The following is a 27,330-nucleotide window of genomic DNA, read 5'->3' as shown; positions in this document are numbered from 1 at the left end:
TGAGAATTCTCCATGCCTGTTTTGCTAATAAGGCAATGTTGAATTGATGAAGATCTTTGAATTCCATTCCTCCATATTGCTTCAGTTTGGTCATCTTGGCCCAAAACTTCCTGATTTGTCTNATATTGATATTCCTTAATACCAATGTCTCAGCAACCGGAAGAGCATTATTAAGGGCTCTCCACCAGAAGTGCTTGATTTTTGGTGGGACAAACAAAGACCACAATGATTTCCAAAGTGTACTTGCGGTTAGGATAGACTCTTCATCCACTTTGGTGAGTTGATGGTAGCCTGATTTTACTGAATACTGACCATTTTTTGTAAATGTCCATATAGGCATGTCAGGTACCTTGACGAAACGTGGTCTGATTCTCCGGATGTGACTAATATCTTGTGGATGCACTAATTCGCGAAGTTTCTCCTCACTCCACTGGTTTGTACTTGGTATAAGAAGATCCACCACCTTAAGCGAGTTGGGATTTGTCTGATTCAAATTCGCTCTCCTAACTGGTCGAGGAGGGTTATCAATCGATGGATCTTGTCATATTCTTACAGTATTACCATCTCCTATTCTCCATTTGTGGCCTTGTTTAACTAGTTGTATACCTTGGTATATGCTCCTCCAGGCATGACTAGGTCGATGTCCCAACTTTGCATCCGTCAACACCGATTGTGAGAAGTATTTAGCTTGGAGGACTCCTGCAAGAAGGGATTGAGGCTCTTTGAGAATTCTCCATGCCTGTTTTGCTAATAAGGCAATGTTGAATTGATGAAGATCTTTGAATTCCATTCCTCCATATTGCTTCAGTTTGGTCATCTTGGCCCAAAACTTCCTGATTTGTCTTGTAAGATGATTTATGATTTTCTGAGGTAGCAAAAAACAGGACATTGCATAAGTAGGAAGAGCAGTAGCAACCACTTTAATCAAAACTTCCTTCCCTCCGGGAGATAAGAGATTAGATTACTAGTTATTCAACTTATTTTGCACTTTCTGTGATATATAAGCAAAAATATTTGCTTTATTTCGCCCTATCGCTTCTGGTAAACTCAGATATTTCCCAAACCCACCATTTTTATTGATCCCTAGAGAATTCATAATACTCTGTTGGATGTCTGGGTGAACAGTCTTACCAAATTAAATAGCTGACTTTTGGAAGTTGACATTTTGGCCTGATGTTGCTGCGTAAATCTTTAGTAGATTGATAACTCTTTGACATTCTTCTTCATCAGCTTTACAAAAAAGAATGGAATCATCAGCAAAGAACATATGGGATATAACAGGGCCATTCCTACTTGCTTTGAAACCATGAATGTGATTCACTTTGACTGCTTGTGTAATTAAAGCTGATAGTCCTTCTGTACAAAGCAAGTAGAGATAAGGTGAGAAATTGTCACCTTGTCGAAGACCTCTTTGTGGTATGAGCTGTTTAGAGNAAGTTTCTCCTCACTCCACTGGTTTGTACTTGGTGTAAGAAGATCCACCACCTTAAGCGAGTTGGGATTTGTCTGATTCGAATTCGCTCTCCTAACTAGTCGAGGAGGGTTATCAATCCACGGATCTTGCCATATTCTTACAGTATTACCATCTCCTATTCTCCATTTGTNATATCTAACTTTAAAGCCATGAAGGGAGTCTTGATTTTTTTTGTACGCAATGAATGGAGGAGCTCATGAGTAACAATAATATTATTTGTAATTAATCTGCCAGGGATAAATGCAGATTGAAATTCAGATATCAGAGAGTGCAACCAGGGTTTCAGCTTTCTGCCAAAATTTTAGAGATTAGTTTATATGCTATATTGCATAAGCTAATCGGTCTGAAATCTTTTACTTGGGTGGGTGAAGCAATTTTGGGAATAAGGCAGATGTGTGTATGGGTTAGTTGCGGGTCTAGATAACCAGTATCAAAAAAACGATTAACAAACTTAATCACACCTGGTTTAATATCACTCCAGTGAAATTTGTAGAAGCCCGCGCTTAGACCATCAGGACCTGGTGCCTTGTCAACATTCATGCTAAAAAGAGCATCATAGATTTCTTTCTCAGTTACTGAGGCAGTAAGTGCTTGGTTCATCTCCTGTGTGACTCTTGGTTTCAAATGCTGGAGGATGGCATCAAGGTGTTCACTGCCTGAAGATGAATAGAGGTCAGAGAAATATGAGTTTATTACCTCCTGAACATGTTCATTTTTTTGATGTACATTCCCATTTGCATCTTGAATAGAGGTAATTTGATTGTAACTTCTTTTCTGCTTGGTTTTTGCATGGAAAAATTTCGTGTTTTTGTCTCCCGCATTCATCCATTGTATTCTGCTTTTGGAACACCAGTACTCCTCTTCCTTCCTGTATTCTTGTTGCAGTTTAAGCTTTAAATCAGTAACATAGTGAAAATCAACATGGTGGGAAGCATACGCTGTTTGGAGATCCAGACGCAGTTGCTGGATGTTTTTCCTTGAGTTAAGGTTTTGGTTCGACTTCCAGCGAGACAGACTATTCCTGCATCTCAACAGCGCTTCTCTGAACTGATATGGTGGTAACTGCTGACATTCTTGATTCCATGTGTGCTGAATAAGCCTTTGAACTTCTTCATTTGATCGCCACCGATTATCATACCTAAATAGCTTGATTCCCCTCCATTGGTTGTCGTCTGTTTAGAGCAGTAGTGGCTTGTGATCAGAGCCCACCCAATCAAGCAGTTGTGCAATGGCTTTCGGGAATTGCTCTCTCCAATCTGCAGTTGCTAGTACTCTATCCAATTTGCACTTAATGGTACCGATGCTTCTGTTGCCTATCCAAGTATATGGTCCACCATATATTTTAACCTCATGAAGACCTGAAGCACTCAACAACCTCATAAAGTTGATCAATTGCCATTCTGGTTCAGGAGGACCCCCAAGCTTTTCTGAATTGTTTTCAAGCTCATTGAAATCTCCCAAAACTACTCTTGATCTATTCTGGTAAAACCCTTCCACTGCCAGATTCTCTAGAGTTTGCCAAAGCGACTGCCGTGGTTTTCTCTCCGGATTACCATAAATGTAGGTTAAACAAAAAGTCGATGGCCCTTCGGTAATAGACATATCAGTGTGGTAAAGTGTTGGGGTTGAGAGGAAATCATACTTTACCGTATTCCGCCAAAATATTGCTAACCCTCCACTAAGCCCATTGGGAAGGATCAAAAAGTGCTGAGAGAAAAAGAGTTCTTCACCAAGCTTCTGTACAAACACATCATTATTCTTAGTTCCTATGAGGAAGAGGATATCAAATCTATATTTACGGTTGATATCCTTGAGATAAGGAATTGTCAAGGGGTTCCTCAGCCCTTGACAATTCCAGTGCAGTATCTTCATCTTGGGGATGGTGGCTTCGGGGTTTCCACCTCCCCTAAAGCTTTGTTCACAGTTTGTTCGATTGGTTTCCTTTTAGAAGTCGATGCTTCCTTATCCTCACTTGTCTGATGAAATTTATGCTTCGTCCCTCGCTCGAGTACATCAACAGAGGTTGAGATTGCGTCGTTGATCGTCAAAGGCTGGCGTGGATGTAGTTGAGCAGCTTCCGGGATTATAAGATCCATAAGATCTCTTTCTTGATCCATCTGAAGATGTTGTTCTAAGTTTTCATAATTGGGATTGGAACTAGCTGTTTCTCCCATTGTAGCATCAGCAGGTTCTGGGATGGGGCTATTTTCAATCTGTTGATCATGAACCAAGCATGTTGCATCTAGATGGGAGAGACTACCACATGTAGTGCAGAACTTTCTAAGCTTTTCAAAAGTAAATTTGACAAGGGTAGGCTCACTCTGATCCTCAAAACAGAAGAAGCGAGCAAATATGAGTCTACTGGTAGCATCAACTTTAACCCTCACCATAACCTCCCCAGCTTGATTTATATTAGGTTCTTGGATAACAACTTCCTCTACAGATCCTAATATCTCCCCAATTTCAGTGATCGCACGGTTATTCCTAGAGTCATCCGGGATATTGTGAATTTTTACCCAAAATTTAAGAACACGAAGGTAATCGGGGTAATGTCTCCTAGACCACTTATCAACTATTACCAGCCAAATCTTGTAGGTCCAGAGGCCTCCTTCATAAACAGTATTAAGGTGGTGGGCTTGCTTGAAGAAAAAATGGACTGTTCCATCTTCATTAATTTTACTGTTTACTCTCCCATCCAATCTCCAGATCTTCGGCATCATGAATTTTATTCCAGCTGGGTTTTGTGAAGGATGGATACCTTTAACCACGAGACTGAGAGTATGCTCCTCTTCCCATTTCCTACGAGCTTCACCCGATAATTGAAGTGGAGTGCGATCCGAACCCAGATTTAAGTTTTGAAGATTAATCCAAATATCTTGATCTGCTATGATAGGAGAAGGTTATCCTTAGCTAAAATGAGAAATTCATTGGCGGTGAAAGGCTGAATCACCGATTAACATAAGGCGATGAAAAAAATTCGCGAAAAGTCAAGAAATCGCTTAGAGAAAGAAAATCGCCGAGAGAGAATTTTTTTTTCTTTTTTTTAATCTATAGTGGTTTAGACACTTTTTTTTGTAAATTTTGGTAAAGACTTCAATTATTACAACGCTCCACATGTGATTTGTATTTTTCTTTCCTTTTGTGAACCATTTTCTTTTTATTATTTGTCATATATTTAAGCTTTGTTCTCCTCTCTCTTTCTCTTTGTTTGACTTTGTCTTCCTTTTATGAATAACCAATTTGATTAGTACGAGCAGCTTATTAGTTGAAATGTTTTAACATGTACGTTACCTACATGGCTACATGTATGTTACTTGTTTATATGACATATAATTGTAATCTTATGATTCAAAGTCAATCTCTTTGACATAATTCAATTCATATCCCCAATAGTAATTAATCAAACCATGTAGATTGAATGAGATGGGAAGAGAAAGAGATTAAAAGGAAGCATTATCCAAATATGGCTCACGAGAAGGTCAATTTCGACGCCCCCACTTGTCTCGACGTCTCGTCTCCATCATATTTTGTTTTTTTGTTTTCTATAAATCTGTGCATATCATTTCATTTCTTTTTTTTACATATATTTCAATTTTTTTTCTTTTCAATAATAGACCTCTCTTTGTGGAAGACTTTCTTTTTCATTTTGCTGATTTTTTTTTTTGTATAAACAAAACAATATGTATATTAACATTTCACATATGAAAACGAAAAAGATGTAAAAACCTCCAACAAAATAAACGAAAGTGATGTCGTTTGGTGAAGAGTAAGCATGATACGACATTTTCACATATTAGAAATCTCAAAATAATTGGAGTCCACATAGCAATAAAATATAATGTAATATAAGAAAAATAACAAAATGTAGCCAGCCCCGTTGCACTGTTATTCATTTCAATATAATATATATAATCTATATATATATATATATATATGAAATTAGTTAATAAAAAATAAAGATGTGGTTGAGATCTCACCACAAATATAATATACAATATGCACTCTAATATGTATTTTCAAACAGAAGCGTAATTCATATACAGCAAAGCTATATAATACCAAAGAAAATTAAAATGTTAACTATACTGTAAGCACAAAATTCTCAGTATTCGTAAGTGACTACTGAGTTTCTTCTGTAATATTTAAAACCATTTATTTAGTTTAAATATTTTTAATGAATCAAATGTGAAATTACATAGACACATACCACTGTCCTCTTAATGTAATCCTATTAAACTTTACTTAAAAAGACGTTACGTTGCAAGTCGTAACGTACCCTTGGGATAAGTGAACTAACTACAAGAGTCACTTAATAGCATTAATGCCAGAAAAAAATGTAGTAAGCAATGTTTGTAACGCCAAGTAGCAACGTTTATGTAAAATTTGTAACGCCAGTAGTTTGTTGCATTTGCACATGCACATATGGATAAAACGTAAATGTGGAAAATAACGCCATGGACGCCAAGTAGCATCGTTGCTTTGACAAAGGTAGTATAAATTGTTAAGCTTTTTGGATTTACACATCCACTAAACTTAATTTAAAAACATATACCAAAACAAGACTTTAACTTCCACTTTTTGGTCAAAGGGTTTTATATAAGTTATGACAATTAGTGTTTCACCAACTTCGAGATTGGATTATGAGTATACAGTATAAACAAGTAAGGATTATTAGAAAAAACTTATGGAATATCTTTAATTTAATTAGAAATTTTTTAACTTTGTAAAATTTTACATAGTTATTTAATTTGTGTGAATATGTCAAAAATGACATTATTTTGTAAAAAAGAAAGAGAGTAATTTATTAATGAAGAGAATATGAAATTTGAACTATTTTAAAATCTATATGTCTATCAAATTACGGTTAGAATGATTACAACAGTTTGAACGGACAAAATCATATACGGCCTAAACATTTTTTATTTATAGAAAAAAATTAACGCGGATCAATTTTATATTTAAATAAATTAAATTTTCAGTTTGTTGTACGCCTCAAAAACAGAGTAGACTGAAACGCTGATAAATTTTGCACTAACCGCAACATCCATTCCGATCCTTAGAAATGCTTGCCCAAAGTATGTTTTTTCCATCCAAACAGTAGAGAATACATGTTCCTAACTCAAAAGGATGGATATGTTAGATTAATTACTTGTCCCGAATTGTTTCTATAAACCCTATATATTCACAATATATTCACATTAGTCATCAACACATAGTAATTGAGTTATTGATGGAATCATGCAAGATAGTTGTTTCTAATTAATAAATTTTTGATATGTGCTCTATGAAAATAAGATTTTTAAAAGAAAATAAATAAAATATTTTTATCGAGAAAAACAGTTTGAGTAAATGTGTCATTTAGGGTTTCATTAATTAATTTCCAAAAGACGACAAATGATATAAACGACATATTCCAAGATCAAAATCGGCCCAAAATATATTTGTACCAATATTAATTTCATGAACAAATCATTTGATCTGATCATACACTTTACTTTTTGTTGGCCGTTATTGTCATAAATTTTTATTATGTTTATATATTTGAGAGTAAATTTTTTGAAACAAAACTAATTGCGTCTCTTAAATCAAATTTATTATAATTATGCTCCCAAAAATATCAATCTTGTTCTCTATGTTTAAAATTAGCTGTGGTTTAAGGTTTTCACATAAAAGGACAACTAATTTGAAACAAAAATTAACTTCTAAAACGAAAACTAATTGAAAAAAGAGGGAGTATGATAGTTTTATAAAAATTGTTATATCATCCAAAATACTTCAAAATCACTCTTATCGAAAATATGATATGATTTACTTAATTGCTAATCCAAAATTTTCATTACATGTAAATATATTTTTTAAAATAGTGGAAAATTTTATTAATTAATTTCTGAAAGACGACAAATGCTATAAACGACATATTCCAAGATCCAAATCCGTCCAAAATATATATGTATCAATATTAATATAATGAACAATCATTTGATCCGATCATACACTTTACTTTTTGTTGGCCGTTATTGTCATAAAGTTTTATTTTGTTTATATATTTGAGAGTAAACTTTTGAAACAAAATCTAATTGCGTCTCTTAAGTAAAATTTCTTATAATTATGCTCCCAAAAATATCAATCTTACTCTCTTTGTTTAAAATTAGCTGTCGTTTAAGGTTTTTCACATAAAAGGACAACTAATTTGAAACAAAAATTAACTTCTAAAACGAAAATTAATTGAATAAGGAGGGAGTATGATAGTTTTATAAAAAAATTTATATCATCCAAAATACTTCAAAATCACTCTTATTGAAAATACGATATGATTTACTTAATTGCTATTCCAAAATTTTCATTACGTGTAATTTTTAAAAAAAATAGTGGAAAATTTTATTAATTAGTTTCCGAAAGACGACAAATGCTATAAACAACATATTCCAAGATCCAAATCCGTCCAAAATATATCTGTATCAATATTAATATCATGAACAAATCATTCGATCCGATCCTACGCTTTACTTTTTGTTGGCGGTTATTGTCATAAAGGTTTTTCTGTTTATATATTTGAGAGTAAACTTTTTGAAACAAAATCTAATGGCGTCTCTTAAGTCAAATTTATTATAATTATGCTTCCAAAATATCAATTTTATTTTCTTTGTTTAAAATTAGCTGTCGTTTAAGGTTTTTCACATAAAAGGATAACTAATTTGAAACAAAAATTAACTTCTAAAACGAAAACTAATTGAAAAAAGAAGGAGTATGATAGTTTTATAAAAATTGTTATATCATCCAAAATACTTCAAAATCACTCTTATTGAAAATAAGATATGATTTACTTAATTGCTATTTCAAAATTTTCATTACCTGTAAATTTTTTTAAAAAATGGTAGAAAATTTTTCCCATTTATTTTTGGGAAACCAAAAAAAGGGAAAAACTTCACTAGTTTGTACATAGAAAAGTATATATAGTATATCATTTCCTATATTTGAGTGTGTTTTTTCTCCCTTAATTGTAATACGTATTGAAGGAAAATGTTAATAATAAAGCTATAAAAATATACATATGGTATTGACTATTGACTGAATATTTTTTAAAAATTAATATTAAAATTACGAGAGAAAAAAAAAAAAGAAAAAAAAACTTAAAAATCTCTCTCTCCTATCTCTCAACCACAACTTAATATTATTCACGTCAGTATCCACCAACACATATATACGGCATAAAAAAATTTTAATAAACCTTGGAACTATCTATATCTAATACAAACACACACATATACACACATACACACACACGTCTATCTTCTTTATCTATATATATACTCATATGCTACTTTCACTGTATCAGTCTTGTTCTCTCTAAATCATCGAATCTTTTTTTCAATCTTGAAACGACTCGATGATAACTGTGTCTCCACCTCCACTCATCGGAAACAACTCCACCAAGGACGCTTACATGGAGGCAGACTTTGCAGATTTTACGACGGAAGACTTGCCGGACTTCACGACGGTGGGAGATTTCTCTGACGATCTTCTTGAAGGGATCGATTACTACGACGATCTTTTCATTGGTTTCGATGGAGACGATGTGCTGCCGGATTTGGAGTTTGACTCGGAGATTCTTGGGGAATATTCCGGTAGCGGAAGAGATGAGGAGCAAGAAATGGAGGGTAACACTTCGACGGCCTCGGAGACATCGGTGAGAGGAGGTGGTGTGTGTAAGCAAGAGTGTGGTGATGGTGGTGGCGACGGTGGTGTTAGGGACAAAACGGTGCGTAGAGGCAAACGTAAAGCGAAGAAAAATAAAGATTGTTCATCCGATGATAACGATATCAAGAAGAAACCTAAGGTGTGTTTTTATTTCCTAACTATTCATGTTTAACTTACTGTTTTCTTAATGGTAAAAAAAAAATCACCGACCTTAAACAACCGGTGTAGATCTCGGACGAAACCAAGTTTTGTATAGGACTATACAAGTTTGTCACAAACTGTTTGTGTTTATTTGAACTATAAAATTGTTTAGGAAAATTTTCTTTTTTCCACTATTTGATTAATTTATATGTTATGTGTTCCGTAAAAATCAGGTGGATTGGACGCCGGAGTTACACCGGAAATTTGTTCAAGCGGTGGAGCAATTAGGGGTAGACAAGGCGGTGCCGTCTAGGATTTTGGAAATTATGAACGTCAAATCTCTCACTCGTCACAACGTTGCTAGCCATCTTCAGGTACTTTAAACTTCTAGATAGTCCTAATTAAAATTATAATTATACTAAAAGTTCTTACTAATTGACATTATATAGCTCTTATTAATTAATTATTTAACCAAAAATTGCTTAAATTTTTATAAGAAAAGACAAGTAAAATACAAAGCCAGCTCAGGTTTGTGTAACAAAATTAATTTGTGTTGTATTTTTCTTGTAACGATAGAAATATAGGTCACATCGAAAGCATTTGCTAGCGCGTGAAGCAGAAGCTGCAAGCTGGAATCTCCGGAGGCATGCGACGGTGGCAGTTCCCGGAGTTGGTGGAGGAGGGAAGAAGCCGTGGACGGCTCCTGCCTTAGGCTATCCTCCACACGTGGCACCAATGCATCATGGCCACTTCAGGCCTTTGCATGTGTGGGGTCATCCTACATGGCCTAAACACAAGCCTAGTACTCCGGCCTCTGCTCATCGGACGTATCCGATTCCGGCGATTGCGGCTGCTCCGTCATCTTGGCCAGGTCATCCGCCGTACTGGCCCCAACAACCACTATATCCACAGGTAATAATTCAGTTGATATATTTGTTTCAGTTAGTTGTGAGGTTAAATCTTCAAATTATATAATTGAAATGACATAACTATATCACTTTTGTTGAACAATCATGAAACTTCAAAAAGCTAGTATTTGTACACCACTTGCTTTTAGTATACTAAATCGCGGTTTCAAGTAGATTAGTAATCATATAAAACCATATTATTGTATAGTGTTTCAATTAGAATTTTTTTTTGATGTATGTGTAGGGATATGGTATGGCATCATCGAATCATTCAAGCATTGGTGTTCCCACAAGACCATTAGGACCCACTAATCCTCTCATCGACATTCATCCCGTGAGTGATTATGACATGATTATAACAAAAAGTTTTTGAATAACTTTGTTCATTTTGATAAATTATCTTTCATTACTTGACGGTGTAGTCGAATGAGAGCATAGACGCCGCTATTGGAGACGTCATAGCAAAGCCGTGGCTGCCGCTTCCTCTAGGACTGAAACCGCCGTCAGTTGATGGCGTCATGACGGAGTTGCAACTTCAAGGAGTTTCTAATGTTCCTCCTATTCCTTGAGAGAGAAAAAATTCGCCGAAATCTCAATTGTTAACTTCATTTTTTGGTATCTTCTAAGTACTTTTGCATAGAAAAATACTAAAAATCCTTGTTGCTTGATCATATGTATTTCTCTTTATGATGAGTGCATGTATCCAAGTTAAGCAACTTTGTATTAGTTGTCCAGTTTCATCGTTATGTAAACCTTTGACAGTAGATATCTGGAATCTTTTATGAACTTGTTCTACTCGGTGACATAGTTTACAATACAATGGGTGTATAATAATACCTCATCCTCCATTATATAACGCCTGAACAAGGTGAGGCAGATTGATACAATGTGATTAAATCAGTGAGCACTATACTGGGCTTTCACTTAGCTACTTCGGCTCAAAAGTATATTTCCGTTGATCAAGGATAAAAGGGTTATACATGAGGACATTACTAGTGAATGTAACCAACTTCAATAAAGGTTGACAGGTTGTAATGAAAATCTAGAAAACCCAAATTGAGTTCAGACTCATAGATCTAAAAAGATTACATTGATCCTTCAGCAACATTGATAACTGGTAAACTTTGTTCTTAAGATCTTCTCTTCCGATCATCTTCACCGTCATCGTCCGAGTCACCGCTCTCACGGAATCGTGGGTTCTTCTCCTGTTGCAATCATACAAAAATTCCCATTTGAAGACAATGTTTTAGGCTTTTAGCAACAGATACTAAATTTACTCAAACAGTTTATTAGGAGAAACAAATAAACTTGTGTCACTTACCGGTCTCATGTCCTGATCAGTATCTCTCCTATTCTCATGATCTGTGTTTCTTCTTGAGTTGTCACGTCCATAGCGATCATCGTCTCTTTGACGTTTGCGATGGTAGTCTGCAAAAACATTAAAAACATTAAATTCTGCTACTGTGGAATGATTATACTATTACCAAGCATTATGGTCATTTGGAAACATATACCTCCTCCTCTTCCCTGGCGATTTGATCCTCCTTGATTGTATCCACCACGCCTTCCATCTGCGTGATTAATACATATATGCAAAAAGCATTTTAGGAACTTAATGTTATGTAGGCTCTATTTATGCATTCTCACATGATTAACTTGAATAAGCTAATTCTACACTAGGATTCATGATTTGTTTCCAGATCTTAACTCTCTCACAAAGGGCATTGATAAAACGATAAACGATAAACGATAAAGAATCATTTTCTGAGCACTACAATGCTAAGTTAAGCAACTTTAGACTCACATGATCACTATTTATCCACAGTCAAGTGCGAGATCATACAAACTAGGAACAAGATCTAGTAGATTTGATAGAAAGTTGAAAAAGGACATACAATTCGACGGCGCAGCTTGAGGATAAGATCCCAATGAGCCAGTACCATAATCTACGAGCTGCCTTTGTGCTTCAAGCTCCTTCTGAACTAACTTTCCATAACCACCTCTAGGTGTCAACGAGTTAAAGAAAAAACACATGGACGGGTAGCAATTTCATCACCGGGAAATCAAGATGTACTTTGTACTCAAGCTTTCCTACTAGAAAACAGGTTTACTAAACAAGAACTACTTGAAAGCAAAACAATGTGGACTGAAAGGATATCAGGATCGTAATCTGTACGGTATTCATCTCGAACCTGTATGAAAGATTAAAAAAAAATGATCACATCTAATCCATATACAAAAGATCAGAAAATTACAGCGAGGATGCATCTGATAAATACCTGGCCACCACTTCTACCACGTCCCCATTGTCTTCCTTCTTGGAATCCCCAGTCAAAATCCACACGAATGGGCCGGTCATCAAGAATAGTCCCACTTACATATTTGACTGCATCTTCAGTATCCTCCCTCGAGTAGAAGCTGAGATAACAACACACACATACACACGTAAGCTCAGAAAAAAAGCAAAATATATTGTCATGAAAATTACAGGCAACAATGTTGAAAACAAAAGCTTACAGGACGAAACAAAAGCCACAGGGAGTCTTAGTGTTCTTATCCAAACCCATGATGATCTTTTTAATCTCTCCTGCTCTAGAGAAAAGCTCGTAAAGCTGTTCTTCAGTAGTGTAGAAAGACACATTGCCAATGTAAACAGTCGTAGATGTCCTTAGAGCCTCATCGAACTCCTCTTGTGTTCCTGAAAATCTTCTATCTCGATAAGCCGAGAGCTTAGCTTGTTCCTGTTACCCAAATACACCCAAATATGAAGAAATTGACATAAACCCAATCGCTAAATATGCAAAACGAATCCTTAAGAGTGACTTAATGCACGAAGAAACGAGTTCAGTTCAAAGCAAATCGAAGTTAAAGACCAAACCCTAGACACGAATTAGTCGATTTGGGTTTCACAACTCTTCGAATCGCTTCAAAACCCATCAGATTCCAGACAACCCAGATACTCAATTCACTAGGAATCTCGAGTTTCTATGCTACGAAAGACAAAACCCAGAAGCATGTTCAGACAAAAATCTAAACTTTGTGTACCTTGAACAAAGAAGCCATCGCCTCTCGAGAAGTGAATCTGCGATGAAGAGAGAGAGGTGTGATATACCTCGAATTAGGTTATGCGAAGTGAAAAGAAGAAGAAGATGAGCAGAACAAAAATCGAAACGGAGAGACACTTACTCGTCGTCCTCAAAAAAACCCTAATTTTTCTATTAAGGAAATAATAATATGAAGTGATAGAGTTGCACAACACTCCGGCGACTCGAGTATCCGCGGTTACAGAACCTTTGCAATAAATTCACAATTTCGGTTTATGACAAAATCAAATATTTGGTTTGGTTTGGTTTCGGTTCACGATTATCTGTTTGCAGTTTGCTTATGAAAAAAATATACAATAATCAAATATTTCCCCCAGGGCGTTCGAATATTCGGATCGGACTCGGTTCGGATTTTTCAGATTTATAATTTTAAAATCCATTCGGATATTTTCAAATTTCGAATTCGGATTGGATTTTTCGGGTTCGGATTCGGTTATCCAAAGTACTCAAAAATTCAAAATTTTGTGTCCAAATCTATTCAAACAACTTTAGAAAAACAAAAATATCTAAAAGTTACAAGTATTTTTTACCTAAATATACTCAAAAATAGTTGTAATACATAGAAAATATTTAAAATATCCAAAAATTTAAACTTTTAGGCACCTATGTTATTACAAGTATAAGTATTAGTGTATTACTAAGATATTATTACTATATAATTATATTTTTGGGCATGTTTGGATATCCATTCGGATTTCGGTTCGGATCGAATTTGGATTCAGATTTTCGGATATTGAAATTTAGAATCCGTTCGGATTTTTCTAAATTTTTGGTTCGGATCGGATCAGATTTTTATGGTCGGATTCGGATCGGTTTTTTCGGATTCGGATATTATGCCCATGCCTAATTTCCCATGGTTTGGTTTCGATTATTTCAGTTTTGTCTTCTTTTTAAAATAAAAGTTGAATTCTAAACCATAAATTTATTTCTTTTGTTAAAAAAACAAGAGTAAATCCTTTCTGGTTTTCAATACTCTCAAGATTTTGTAAACTATAGCATTATCAATAAAATTCATCACACAATAATCAATTAATACTGAAAAAATATTAACATGAAGGATAGAGGACTCATTCTAAGGAGGGATTATTGGTAGAGTTAAAAGGATTTGAAAATCCAACTACAATAATGTGTTATTCAATTATTGATTTTAAAATAATTATCAAAATCATGTGTTAATGAATCAATGATTTATAAATACTAGTTCAAATCCTATGTTATTCGTTTAGTGATTTGTTTTTGGATTTCAAAATACACATTATGTTTAAATGGATTTGAATGTGAAAAATCATAGAATTCAAATCCAAGGGTAAAACATGTTATTTCAAAATTCATGTATTTTGATTTTCATAATTAATAAAGATTTTAAAATCCTATATAAATTTTAAAATCCTATATGGATTTACAAATCAAAGGTGAGGATGGTCATGTTTATCTAACATGAGAACCCTTCCTAAGAGGAGAGTATATTCAAATTAAGTTCAAATTAATAGAGATGCTTCAAAGAATATGAAAGTTTCACAAAAGTAGTAATTATTTTACTTAAAAGGCAAAGTTCCAAACATTTGTTGAATTTTCATTTTTTTTAGATGTTCAAGTAACAAATAAATGTGATTTGGGGATTAAATTCAATCCTAAGTTTAAAATTCTCAAGATATTATAATCATCAACCTCCATATGCATATGCAAAGGCTCCATTGATTGGTGTTTGGCTTCTGTTATGTTGCTAAAGCTGGGTCATTAGAACTGAAACAACCCGACCCTTTTTATATATATCCTAATATCTAGTGATCCCAAACTTACTAGCAACCTAACCCCAAGCAATAACATCAGCGAATAACAAATAGATCATTCCAATAAACCAATAACGAATAAAGAAACAAATACCAATCCCAAAAACAATCGAAAGCATAACCAAAGTCAAAGAACCAACAATCTTAACAACTGTTCTAGACAACTATGTTCCACTTTAACATCCTATCACAGATACAGAGCAAACAACCAAGCCTCTAGAACATCCTCCTCTTCATAGCATTGATTCTACGATCACACTTTGCCTTTACCTGCACCACAACACATATGAGATACGTGTGTATTTTATAAACGTTCAGTGAGGTAATCCTCCCATCTACTGGGCTATACACAAAAGTAATAAGATCTCATCATGCAACAAACAAAAAACAATAAAACAAACCAGGCAATACACAAAGCAAACACGTCATCAGCCGCTGCTGAAGGTTAGTGTCGACCGTCACCAACTAGGTGTCGATCGACACTTGCGAAGGGTGTGTCGATCGATACCACCTTGCATCGACCTACCCGCTTCTTGTGTCCATCGACGCATACTCGACATTTCATGAAATCCCTAATTGCATCGACCGACACCTCCACATGGCATTGATCGATGCTCCTAGGTTAAACACGCCGTCCTTGCTTTAGTGTCAACCAACACAAGACTTGTGTCGATCGACACCCCTATCGAGCATCGCTTCTTCACGATCAGAAACTCCAAATCTCACCTCTAAACTTCTCCAATCCGCCCCACACGAACCCAAGAGCAGATCTAAGCCTCATGAGTCACAAAAAACGCATAGAACTCACAAGAAAACATCAACACATCACACAAATCACAGAAAAAAAAAGATCTTAGCTTAGATAAGCCATGGTCATGCACTCACCCTAGCCAAACAGAGAGATCTCACCAACAATGACGAAAAAGACACCACCACAAGCTTCTCCCACGCTCTCAGCCTTAGATCTCCAACCTCCAAGCCCAAAAACTCTCAAGAACAATGGCAAAAGCTTTAGGGAACCTTCAAGAAAACTCTCAGGAACTTTTTGGGAATCGCTTTCTCTCTTTTTTTTTATACCAAGGAGGCGACAAATAGGTTTTCTAAACCCAAAAATGTCGATTTCCCACTTTAAATACGACCCCCAAACTGAACCAACTTGAACCGAGAATCCTGACATCGAACCGAACTTCTGACCAGAACGTTGTGTCGATCGACACATATACACCCTCTAAAACTCCATTTTTTGGTTCGCGAATGTTACAAGAACCATGTTAGTTTGCTGGTTATTTATTTTATTGGTTATTGGATTTATTGGTTTAATGATTTTTAGTTATTCGATGGTTGTATTGATTGGGTTAGGTTGTTTAGTAAGTATGAGATCACTAATAATTATTGTCTTAAAAAAAATGGGTCCATTGTTTCACTTATACTGCTTGAAACAAACCAAAAGTTTAGTCTTTAAGTAATCTCTTTCATAGAAAATTACTAGGTAATATATCGCACATATGTGCAGGTTGTTGTATAATAGAATATGTAAATTAATTCAAATTTATTTGATAATCATAAAAACATAACCAAATAAATTTATATGTCATTAACATTTTTTTACACTATTATTTATTCCAATCATACAATATCAAAATATATAACTCATTTAAATATAATCATACATACATGTATCTTGAATTTAATTGTTTTTGTATTGTTCAACTATGAGAACAATTTTCATTTAGTATTTTGAGCATTACAGTAAAAAAAATATTATTAATGATAAAAAATTACTATGAAATTTGAATACTTAATATAAGTTGTTCATATAAACTAACATATAACCTAAAGTATTTAATAATTAAAAACTAATATTTCCTATAAACTCATATGAATTGCAATCAAAGCTTTAAAATAAAATTCCCAAATATTTTTGTTTTTAACTTTTTTCCCCTTTATTTGAGTTATATTGCTAGCTTTAGTTATAATTTTTCATCCTTGTAGTAAAAGCTAGATAGAAAATAAAATATCAAAATATTTTTTATATAGAAAAATCCTGAAAGTATATATTTGAATTAAATTATGTTGAATCACAAACTAAATATAATGATGAGTATTCTAAACTAAATGTATTACAATTTTGTTGGAGGTAAGAGAGAGTTAAGAAAAAAATAGTTGATAATTATATTTCAAAACTTTCTTTGGTGAGAACATTGCATATTTCTAAGAGTAAAATAAATATATATGAATACGTAAGAAGTAATCAAACATCTAAAGTAAAGAACGAAGATGATTTGTTTAGTTTGATTCCATTATTATTATAGTCATCATAATTTTATTATACATATTAGAATAAATATGTATTTTAAATAAAAATAATGTAAATTCTATGATTTCTTGTATATTCCTAATTTATTTTATTTCCTGCAAAAACTTTTTGAGTCCATGTGACTCATTTTTTTATTCTAATTTAATCTATATAATCATTCGTGTACGTGACTTATTCTTCGTCAATTCGATCCCTAAAATATTATTGTGGTGAAACATTGCACTCGCAATTTTATTAATAGATAAAATCTATATTCTTTACATACATTGTAATATCATTCACTTTGTCCGATTAAATGACTTACAGTCAAACCTCTATAAATTAATACTTTATAAATTAATAAACACCATAAATTAATAAATTTTGCTAGTCCCAAGTCGGGACAGTGTATAAAATAACAAAATTTGATAAGATAATAAGATAATAATTTTTTTGAAATCCCTATGTAAAATACGGTCCCAATAATATCATAAATTAATAATCATGTAAATATGCTGATATAGTAAAATATGTTTTTCTTAAATCTCATATAAAACAATTGTTATATTGTATCTTCAAATAATAATGAAAATATTCTATAACATTTCATAAAACAGCTAAAACTTTTTAAAGTTTTCAATGTCTAAATATGCATCATTTACATTTGATAGTTTTATAGACTATTAAAATAAGATAATTGATATTCTTATTCATAAATTTGAATATTTATGTCATTTGTATAAGTGAATCTGTCTATAATATTTGTAATTCATTGTCAATAATATTTTTTAATTATTTTAAATTCAATTCCAATACCATAAAATTTACAACATCCAAAATTCTAATATTATTTTGCAAAAATTGTCTCAATTCATAATTTTTTAAACAATTAAACAATTAAAAATATTCCTATAAATTAATAATTATTAATTTACACTATAAAATAATAACTATTAATTTATAGATATATTAATATCACTATAAATTAATAAAATATGTTAGTTCTAACATTATTAAATTATAGAGATTTTACTGTATTTTGCATGTATATGACAACTACCACGTATCATTGTTGCAATAATAAAGATTGTGGCTATTTTGAGGATTTTTTAGGGCCGTAAAACGCAAAAAAAAAGGTAGGTGAACAAAAGTTTTTATGATAAAATAGAAAATCGAGAATTCAGAATTCTTCAAAAGTATTAAATTATTAATATGGTGATGAAAAGTGAAACTCTTGAGCATGCATTTGGATTTAATTTAGTTAGACGCTATTGAGAATGCTGCAGTCTCAACCAATGTTGCAATCATAAGATTATGAAATAGATATTTGATTTATAATAAAAATTATGTCTGATCAGTACGAGGTTTTTTTAGGAAAAAGTTCAAAAACATTTACTATATCTTAAATTTTATTTATAATTTCACTTCTTTAAAAAAATGGAAAGCAAAGAAGAATAATGATTTTCAAATTTTGTGAAATGGCATTTGATATAGTTGAAAGAGCCTACATATCATATCGTAATGAATACATTTCGTGGCAAATATTTTGTGGCATGTTTGGTTCGCCTTACTAAACGGTTTGACATGTTTGTCATATATCCACATATATTTATGTGAATATATCTATCATTGAGTTTGTACATCGTAAGTGCATATGTTTTAAGTTTATTTAATACTAAGTAAGCTACACATAAAATATATAATGCAAATATTATTTGTATATTCAAAGTTATCAAATCTGTATTAAGATAAAATGCATAATACTAAAATTCGGTTTCTAATAATCAAAAATATAATTAAATTGTATCGAAAGAGAAAGTTAAGAGGTTCAAGTTCAGTTTTTTTTTAATAAAAATTACCAAATAAAATATAAAAAAGTATATGAATTACCACTTATAATTTGAATATCATAAGCAAACTAAACATGTATCTCTTATTAAAAAAAATGTTGGTTTTCTCAAAAAAATAAAAAATCATCCGCTTTGTAATATTACAAAAGTACATAATTAAAATTAATCTTATTTTTTATTAAAAATTACATCAAATTGTGTTCCGAATAAAATTTTCAAAATACTAATCTCTTCAATTTAATTACTTTTGTAATATTACAAAGCGGATGAAATTTTTTTGTAATAAAAAAATGGCTTAGGGTTCATGGATAGTGGCAAATGGCGAAGACGACAACAAGAATTATATATGTGTTTTTTTGGACCATGATATTTTTTAATAGGCCAAAAGAGAATTTAAAAGTCCAAGCCCATGAGCGTTAAACATCTACGTCAACTCTAAGATATGGTCATGTGTTTTGGTTAATTTTTTTTTTATAATTATGGCTCACTAAAATGATACTATTTGTAATATTACTCTAGAAATTTCGCACTAAGAAAATAGAAAGTAGGCGGAGGGCAAACTGTTGGAAAGTGGCAAATGACCTATTAGGGTTCATGGACAGTGGCAAATGGCGAAGACGACAACAAAAATTATATATATGTTTTTTTGGACCATGATATTTTTTAATAGGCCAAAAGAGAATTTAAAAGTCCAAGCCCATGAGCCTTAAACGTCTACGTCAACTCTAAGATATGGTCATGTGTTTTGGTTAATATTTTTTATAATTATGGCTCATTAAAATGATACTATTTGTAATATTACTCTCTAAATTTCGTACTAAGAAAATAGAGAGTGGGGGAGGGAAAACTGTTGGACATAATTTTAACCATTTACATTATAATATATAATCCTATCATAATTATGATATAATCTATAATAATAGAAAATTATGTATTCTCTACAAGATTACATTAATATGGGCCGTAACGGTAAATATTGAGTCAATACTAGCCATAACGGCAAGCGTCGGGCCAATACGAGTTGTAACTAGACCTTGATACCGAATTTTTTCTGTAACGATACGACATTGTCAAAAAAATATTTGAAGTTGATCTCATCAAGATAATATTGGAAACTAACCTTATCTTGTAAAGGTAATATTGAAAAATTATCTCGTGAAGAGGCGGTTACACGAATCCAAGTTCCACGTGGATTACGGTTGGTAAGGTTACTCTATAAGGGAGGGGGGAGGGCAAACTGTTGGGCATAATTTTAACCATATACATTATAATATATAAATTCTATCATAATTATGATATAATCTATAATAATAGAAAATTATGTATTCTCTAGAAGATTACATTTATATGGGCCGTAACGGCAAGCGTCGGGCCAATACGAGTTGTAACTAGACCTTGATACCTACTTTGTTCTGTAACAATACGACATTGTCAAAAGAATATTCGAAGTTGATCTCATCAAGAGAATATTGGAAACTAACCTTATCTTGTGAAGGTAATATTGGAAAATTATCTCGTGAAGAGGCGGTTACACGAATCCAAGTTCCAAGTGGATTAGGGTTGGTAAGGTTTCTCTATAAAAAGGGAGCTACATCGTCATGATAGGACACGAGATCGAGAGCAAAGGCAAGATACTTCACGAAACCACATGACGCAAGACTCAATTCTAAAAAACGACTAGGGTTCTTAGATAAACTAGTTGCGATTAATTTCTTGTACTTTTCGATCAATACTTTGATTAATAAAAATACTATTCGACTATTTCTTTCTTGTTTTCCGTAGTCTCCTAACGAATCGATTACTTTTGCCCAAACAAAAAAGAGGAACTCGACGCCCTTAAGAGTTTTGGCCGTTTTCTATCTTTCGCGAATGAGAAAAAGTTCCATAAAGTTTCTTTAGAGGTTTATGTGAGTTTCTAACGATTTCTAAGTCGGTTTTGGTGTTTTTGGAACGTGGAGAAGAAGATATGAGCGTGGGTGTCGAGTAGAAATCGTTAAAAGGCTTGGATCTTACTGTTCTTTGTCAGTTCAACCAAAACAAGAGGTGAGTGTGTGACCATAGTTGATCTAAGCGATTAGATGTGTGGTTTGTGTGTTGATTGCTTATGTTTTTGTCTGTGTGCATTTGTGGCTTTTGGAGGGCGGTTTTGGCATAACGGAACCAAGAGGAGTCGGAGGAGATCGTGTTTGGTGATGCTTCGCACGACCTCATTGATCGTTGCAAGTTGTGCATAGGTCGACACATCTAGGGATATAATTGAGACGAGAGCGTTGCATCGATCGATGCAAGGAGTGCATCGGTCAATGCAGGAAGTGTTGCATCGGTCGATGAAAGGAGTGTATCTGTCAACGCAAGGGCGTTGCATCGGTTGATGCAAGGTTTGCGTCGGTCGGCGCAAGGTCGGCACAAGGTCGACGCAAGTGTTTAGAGTTGTCTGGTTTGCTTGCTTTTGTGTATTGTTTATGTTTGTAATTTTGCTTGTGTGTATAGCCCAGTAGATGGGAGGATCACCTCACATAGTATTTGTGATAATATTCACGCATCTCAATTGTTGTTTTTGGTGCAGGTAAAGGCAAAATATCGTGGAATCAAGGCAATGAAGAGGAGGATGTTCTAGAAGCTTGTTGACGTGTTGTCTGACTTTTGTTAGTTTGTTAGAGTTTAGTCTTTAGAATGTTACTTAGAATTGTTGGTTCTATGGTTTTATGTTATTTTTTGGAATTGATAGTTTATGTTGGAATGATAATTGGTTAACTGGTTATTCATTATCGGAGTGATTTGTTGGATAATTTGATGGTTTAATGTTGGTTATTTTCGCTGTTAGATTTGAATTATGTTATGACTCTGTCGGTTAAATTATTATTGGTCATTAGTTTAATGGTATCGTTTTATGTTCTCCATTGTTGTTCGATTGGGATTAGGTTGTTAGTGAGTATGAGATCACTAGGGCATTGAATATTAAAAAAAAATATAGGTCGGGTCGTTTCACCCAGAATCTCAGATGGAAGGATGTAAAGATTGGAACAAAACTAAGCCCAGTGAAAGGCTGAATTGTTTTATTGGCTGAAGACCAAACATGTGGTTTTTTTCCTTCGATGAAAATCTATGGGGTTCCATCGAAGTGAAGAGGAAGAGGAAGTGAATGTGTTGAGGGTGAGAAGGGAAGAGGACGGCTTAGTCGTTTTTTGTTTTAATATATTACCTAGGTTTTTTAAAAAGTCTCAACGTTAAAAGAGAAAAAGTCATGAGCTCAGTGTTGTGGTTGGTTTGTTTCTGTTGGGCTTCTGCTTTTAATTTATTTATGAACAGAGATGAAGAGATACCAATATAATGGGTCATAAATTTGTAGACACAATTATTGATCAGATCGTTATTACCTTATACGAAAATTGTTACAAAGCAGTTCACCAAGCGCGACGCTTAAACACCTCTCTCAGTCACTATAATTAATTTGGTTGTGGAAGGTTGTATGTTCAGGACCACCGAATGTTTTACTCAGTGTGCTATAGGATATTATGAAGATTAGAAATGCCATATTGACTGTGCAATGAAAGGATACCATTACGGACATTGTGTTCCAAATCAACGATCTGAAAAATGTTATTGCAATTGAACATAAAAATACATATGATCCCACAAATAGCTACTTCAAGATCATCCTTGCACTTCAAGATCTCCAACAGCTCATCCAAACACCATATAGGCGAAGCATACTTCTTTGATAGCACAACGATGGAGATCCTAGATTCTCTAATCGCTTGCGTGAGTGCATGAGCAATTATATGGCTTCTCTCTATCCCTCGGTCATCGAACATCGTAATTCCGTTGGAGCTAAACTGCTTGCGCAAGTGACTGAGAAATGTTTTACGGACGTCGGGGCCGTGGAAGCTACAGAAGACTTTGAATTTGTAGTTGCAAGGCTTGGTAGAAGAAGGAGCTGTAGCCATGAGAGACATGTTGAGATAGATGGAAATGAGATGTCCAAGGTAAGTAAAATTATATACTTTCAAGTTAAGTTAGAAAATATAATGCGTTTATTTTTGTGGGAAGCTAAAATTAATACAGAGCAAAAAATAAAATAAAAAGGTTGCTTCCGCGTAATCACGCAAACGCCGACGATTGGATCTACTAATATCCTATCATAAAGAGTCTACCTACTCGTCAGATAATTATTTTACTATTAAACCAGCAGTGAACCGTATAAACCATATTTATGGAGAATTAGATAAGAAAATTTTATCCGGGGGAAAATAGCAATTGAACTATCGATGCAGAAACAAATAGGTGGAAAACTTAAGTTTGTGGGAGATATGGAACGAGGTCAAAGTTCGGTGTGGATTTAGTATGATATGATAGTTTTAAGGGAGAAATAGGACGTGGTTCCCAAAAGAAAATGTTAAAGATAGTATTAAAATTTAATTTTGTTGTGGGTTGTTTGTGTAGGACCACGAGATGTTTTGCTAAGTGTGCTATAGTATATACTATGAAGATTATGATATGATTTTCTAATTTGAAATAAAATATATTGTAAAAATAAAAAATTATGAGCAAAACTTAAGCGAAACATAAGAAAAAATTAAGAAAAATTAAAAAACTGATAAAAAAGAATTTTATATTTATGTTTTTATGTACATCTATAACCCTTTTTACATTATGAGTTTTTTTTTCGTAGTTGAGTAGGGAAGACACAAAACAATATGTTATCTAAACAGTCTATGACTCAGTCTTTATAATCTCTCTAGAAACAAATAGTTTGTCTGGTGGAGTCATCAAATTATAATGACAATAGTAGGATATTAGCTTATCAGAGATATAATAATGATTTAAAATATATTTGGCTAATAATAGTACATAACATAAAATTAATAAATAAAATAACAAAACTAAAAATTAGTATAGTTTGTGATATTTTAGTAGTGGGTTGTCAAATGCTGGCTGTCTTCTTTTGTCGATGCATTCGACAATATCACCATCGGAAGTCATCTGCTCAAAATAAATTTCAAATACAAACCAACGAGATTCAGAAAAAAATAACAGAAGTCTCTTCATCACATAATGAAAAATTGTTTCCAATACCTTCTTTGGTGATACCTTCGGAGTAGCGATGCACGAAATAAAGAACACACACCACAAACATCTACGCAAATACATTCCTGATTCCATTGTCACCAATGACATGCTATTAAAATTTTGTAGCTCAAAATCTATTGCATTAAATTTTCCTTTGAGTAATCAAGAATTCAAGTTCGAGCTGTCTATGACTCAGCCTATATGATCTCTCTAAAAACAAATAGTTTGTCAGGTGGAGTCATCAAATTATAATGATAATAGTAGGATATTGGCCATTAGAGATATTACAACATTGGTTGATCACGCAACCTACGCACAGTGGGGTGGCGAAATTCTGAACTTGGAGCATTTAGGACGACATACAACGACCCAGATGGGTTTCGGTCACTTCCATGACGAAGGCTTTGGGAAACGCAGCTATTTATGTAAATTAGAAGTTGTTGATCCCAATCAAAGAGTTGGTCTATATAGCAACCAATCCAGTGTTACGACGTCAAACATCTCTACACAGAAGAATGGAAGACCCATTTCTTCTAGGGGAGGCCAGGGTTTAGGCTTACACATTTAAGAGCGGTTCCATTGGCATTTAGGCTATTCTCTTGTTTTCTTTGTAGTTAATTTTCTTATCATTTAGTATTTTTCTCTTTAGTGTATAAATTTTTGTTGTAAAAAGAGTGTTTATAGTGAATGTGTGGCTTCTACATTATAAATTTTCGTTGCTCGGTAATCTACAATTAACAAATCCGATTTGTTAACTATTTACTATGAATGAAAATAATCTAGTTAAAAATCAACTAAGCAAAGCTCATAATAACATACTTTTATGTTTCATGTCATCAAAACTGGGACTTCCAAAGTAACAAAGACTTGTGTATTAAATCTTGTCTAAACAAAAGTGAAAACTTGAATTTTGTTGTACAAATTTATATTGTGGATAATATTTTAAGTTTTTTATTGTGGATAAAATTTTAAGTTTTCTGTTGTGCTCTTAAAATTTGAAGTTTCAATAGTAAAATTTCTATTGCGGATAAAAAAAATTTTGTTGGACAAATAAAAGCTTATATAATGAAGCATGTTTATTTTTTTCAATTTTTATTGACAAACTTCATTTTATGTTATAAGTATTTTAGTATCGCGTGACGTCAATAATTAGTAACTAATAGCTTTAGTTTTTCCGGTAAAGTCCAATAAAAGTATGTCTATACCTAAAATTAGTTTTAAGAATGACGACAACTCAAATTTTAGTTTAAATAACTTTTCAAAATATTGCATGTTTAAGAAGTACGCATTCCCAAATTTATCTTCATATATGATACGGAAAGTTTCAGTAATCAAACAATTCATAGATTAAACTCATTATATATGTATCTCCTACACTTTGGCTTCTGATTTTATAATCACACCATTTGTATCACAACTACCACCTAGAGAAGAAGAAGAAGAAGACCTCTGATATGTCGCATTTGATCTTCTACCATAGGCCATGGGCTGATCCGTTAACATCATCAAGCTGCTTCATCATCCAGTCGATGATATCACGACAGAAATCCTCACGCTCACGTTCAAAGAGAAGGTCGTGTAAGAAACCATCGTAGAGTTTGATGCCTTTGAAAACTGATGGTACCTGATTATACAAATCTTGTGAAGCTAGTGGATCAGTGACTTTGTCTGCTGGACCATGGAGAACAAAGAAAGGTACTGTAATAGACTTGGAATTCCGAGTCAAGTAAGATATATAGGTGCCACATGGTAATCAGTTGGAGCTTCCTCTTTGACATTTTAGGTTTAAAATAGAGGATAATATAGGGTTTTAAATTACAATGAAAATGAACATGTATGAAAGTGGGCTTCATGTATGAGTATGACCCATTTGTGGAATCTGGTTTTTGCTTATTTGTGAAAGTTAGTTAATTCAATAATTCAGTGAGCCAAAAATGAGAATTAAGGTTTTTTTCATGTACATGTGTCAACTCCAGAGGTATCACGTGTCAAGTTCTGAAAGCATGTTTTAGAAGAGAACTCTACTATAGATTTTTTTGTTGTTATTATTTTGGGGAGAAGTCGATAAATTTGCTCGGCTTACTTTCAAATCTTTCATACACAAAGAATTAAGGTGGCCCATTAACCACTTATTACAAACATAAGCCACAGTCCACTAACCTTGTTTAACATGGGAAAAAAGAGAAGAAAAAGATGACAGGTGTCACATATACATGCGCCACGTGGCAATCATTTGGAGCTTCCTTAGAGATGGAAGTCTACTTTATTATATTAAGCGTGTGATCAAGAGAATGAAACCTAACATCAATCATATGCAAAAATTTGACATATGTCCTAATAATTTAAAATTTTACTAAGTAAATACCATAAGAAAAAATTATATTGAGTGCATGTAATTAAATTAAATGCACACTTCATTAAAAATGCAGGATTATATTGGTGAACATAACCAAAAGTCCTTTAACCTTGTTTAGCATAGAAAAAAAGGAAGAAAAAAAGATAACAAATATTAGATATACAGACGCTACGTGGCAATCAGTCGGAGTTTCCTTAGAAATGGAAGTATACTTTGTTATATTAGATATCACGTATTATATAGATTTGAATTAAAACATTACATGTAAATATATCTCTGTACAAAATGGAAATCACATAGAATATTATGCTGTCATCTAAACTGCTAAACATACAGTGTTCATATTGGTGAGTGTTGAGTGGTGACTAGTGAGTAAATTAACAAAGTCTTGCAAAATCTCTATTAAAGTAATGTAAATGCCTTGAGAGAAGAGCGTGGGAGTCACGTACATTAATGAAGGAGAGCGTGAAGTAAAGCAATAAAAATTACGCAAAGTCACGCCGCAGTAACGGGACGTTAAGGCAAAAAGCCGTCACAAAAAAAAAAACATGAAAAACCTCTCACATTGTCTGTTTTTTGGGCGGCGCTTTTCAGTTAAACCCTTGTTGACCCTCTCTCTCCTCTCTCTCTCTTTCTCCCTAAA

At 33.4% G+C, this 27,330-nt stretch overlaps 2 protein-coding genes across 2 annotated transcripts; one reads left to right on the top strand and one right to left on the bottom strand.

Moving 5' to 3' along the window:
- On the top strand, positions 8,759 to 11,016 carry LOC104760524 (transcription activator GLK2). The gene is made up of 5 exons (XM_010483467.2): positions 8,759 to 9,311; positions 9,547 to 9,687; positions 9,890 to 10,225; positions 10,466 to 10,555; positions 10,644 to 11,016. The coding sequence occupies exons 1-5, from the start codon at positions 8,862 to 8,864 to the stop codon at positions 10,788 to 10,790; spliced, it is 1,164 nt and encodes a 387-aa protein (XP_010481769.1). The 5' UTR covers positions 8,759 to 8,861; the 3' UTR covers positions 10,791 to 11,016.
- On the bottom strand, positions 11,151 to 13,505 carry LOC104760523 (nuclear cap-binding protein subunit 2). The gene is made up of 9 exons (XM_010483466.2): positions 13,408 to 13,505; positions 13,267 to 13,303; positions 12,739 to 12,962; positions 12,501 to 12,639; positions 12,380 to 12,413; positions 12,117 to 12,227; positions 11,736 to 11,792; positions 11,543 to 11,649; positions 11,151 to 11,426 (listed from the first exon to the last, which is right to left on the bottom strand). Exons 2-9 carry the CDS (start codon positions 13,282 to 13,284, stop codon positions 11,352 to 11,354), a joined length of 765 nt encoding a protein of 254 aa, XP_010481768.1. The 5' UTR covers positions 13,285 to 13,303; positions 13,408 to 13,505; the 3' UTR covers positions 11,151 to 11,351.

The sequence above is a fragment of the Camelina sativa genome, chromosome 18, assembly GCF_000633955.1.
Source record: "Camelina sativa cultivar DH55 chromosome 18, Cs, whole genome shotgun sequence".
Classification (NCBI taxonomy): Eukaryota; Viridiplantae; Streptophyta; class Magnoliopsida; order Brassicales; family Brassicaceae; genus Camelina; species Camelina sativa.
This window is presented reverse-complemented; position numbering and strand designations above follow the sequence as displayed.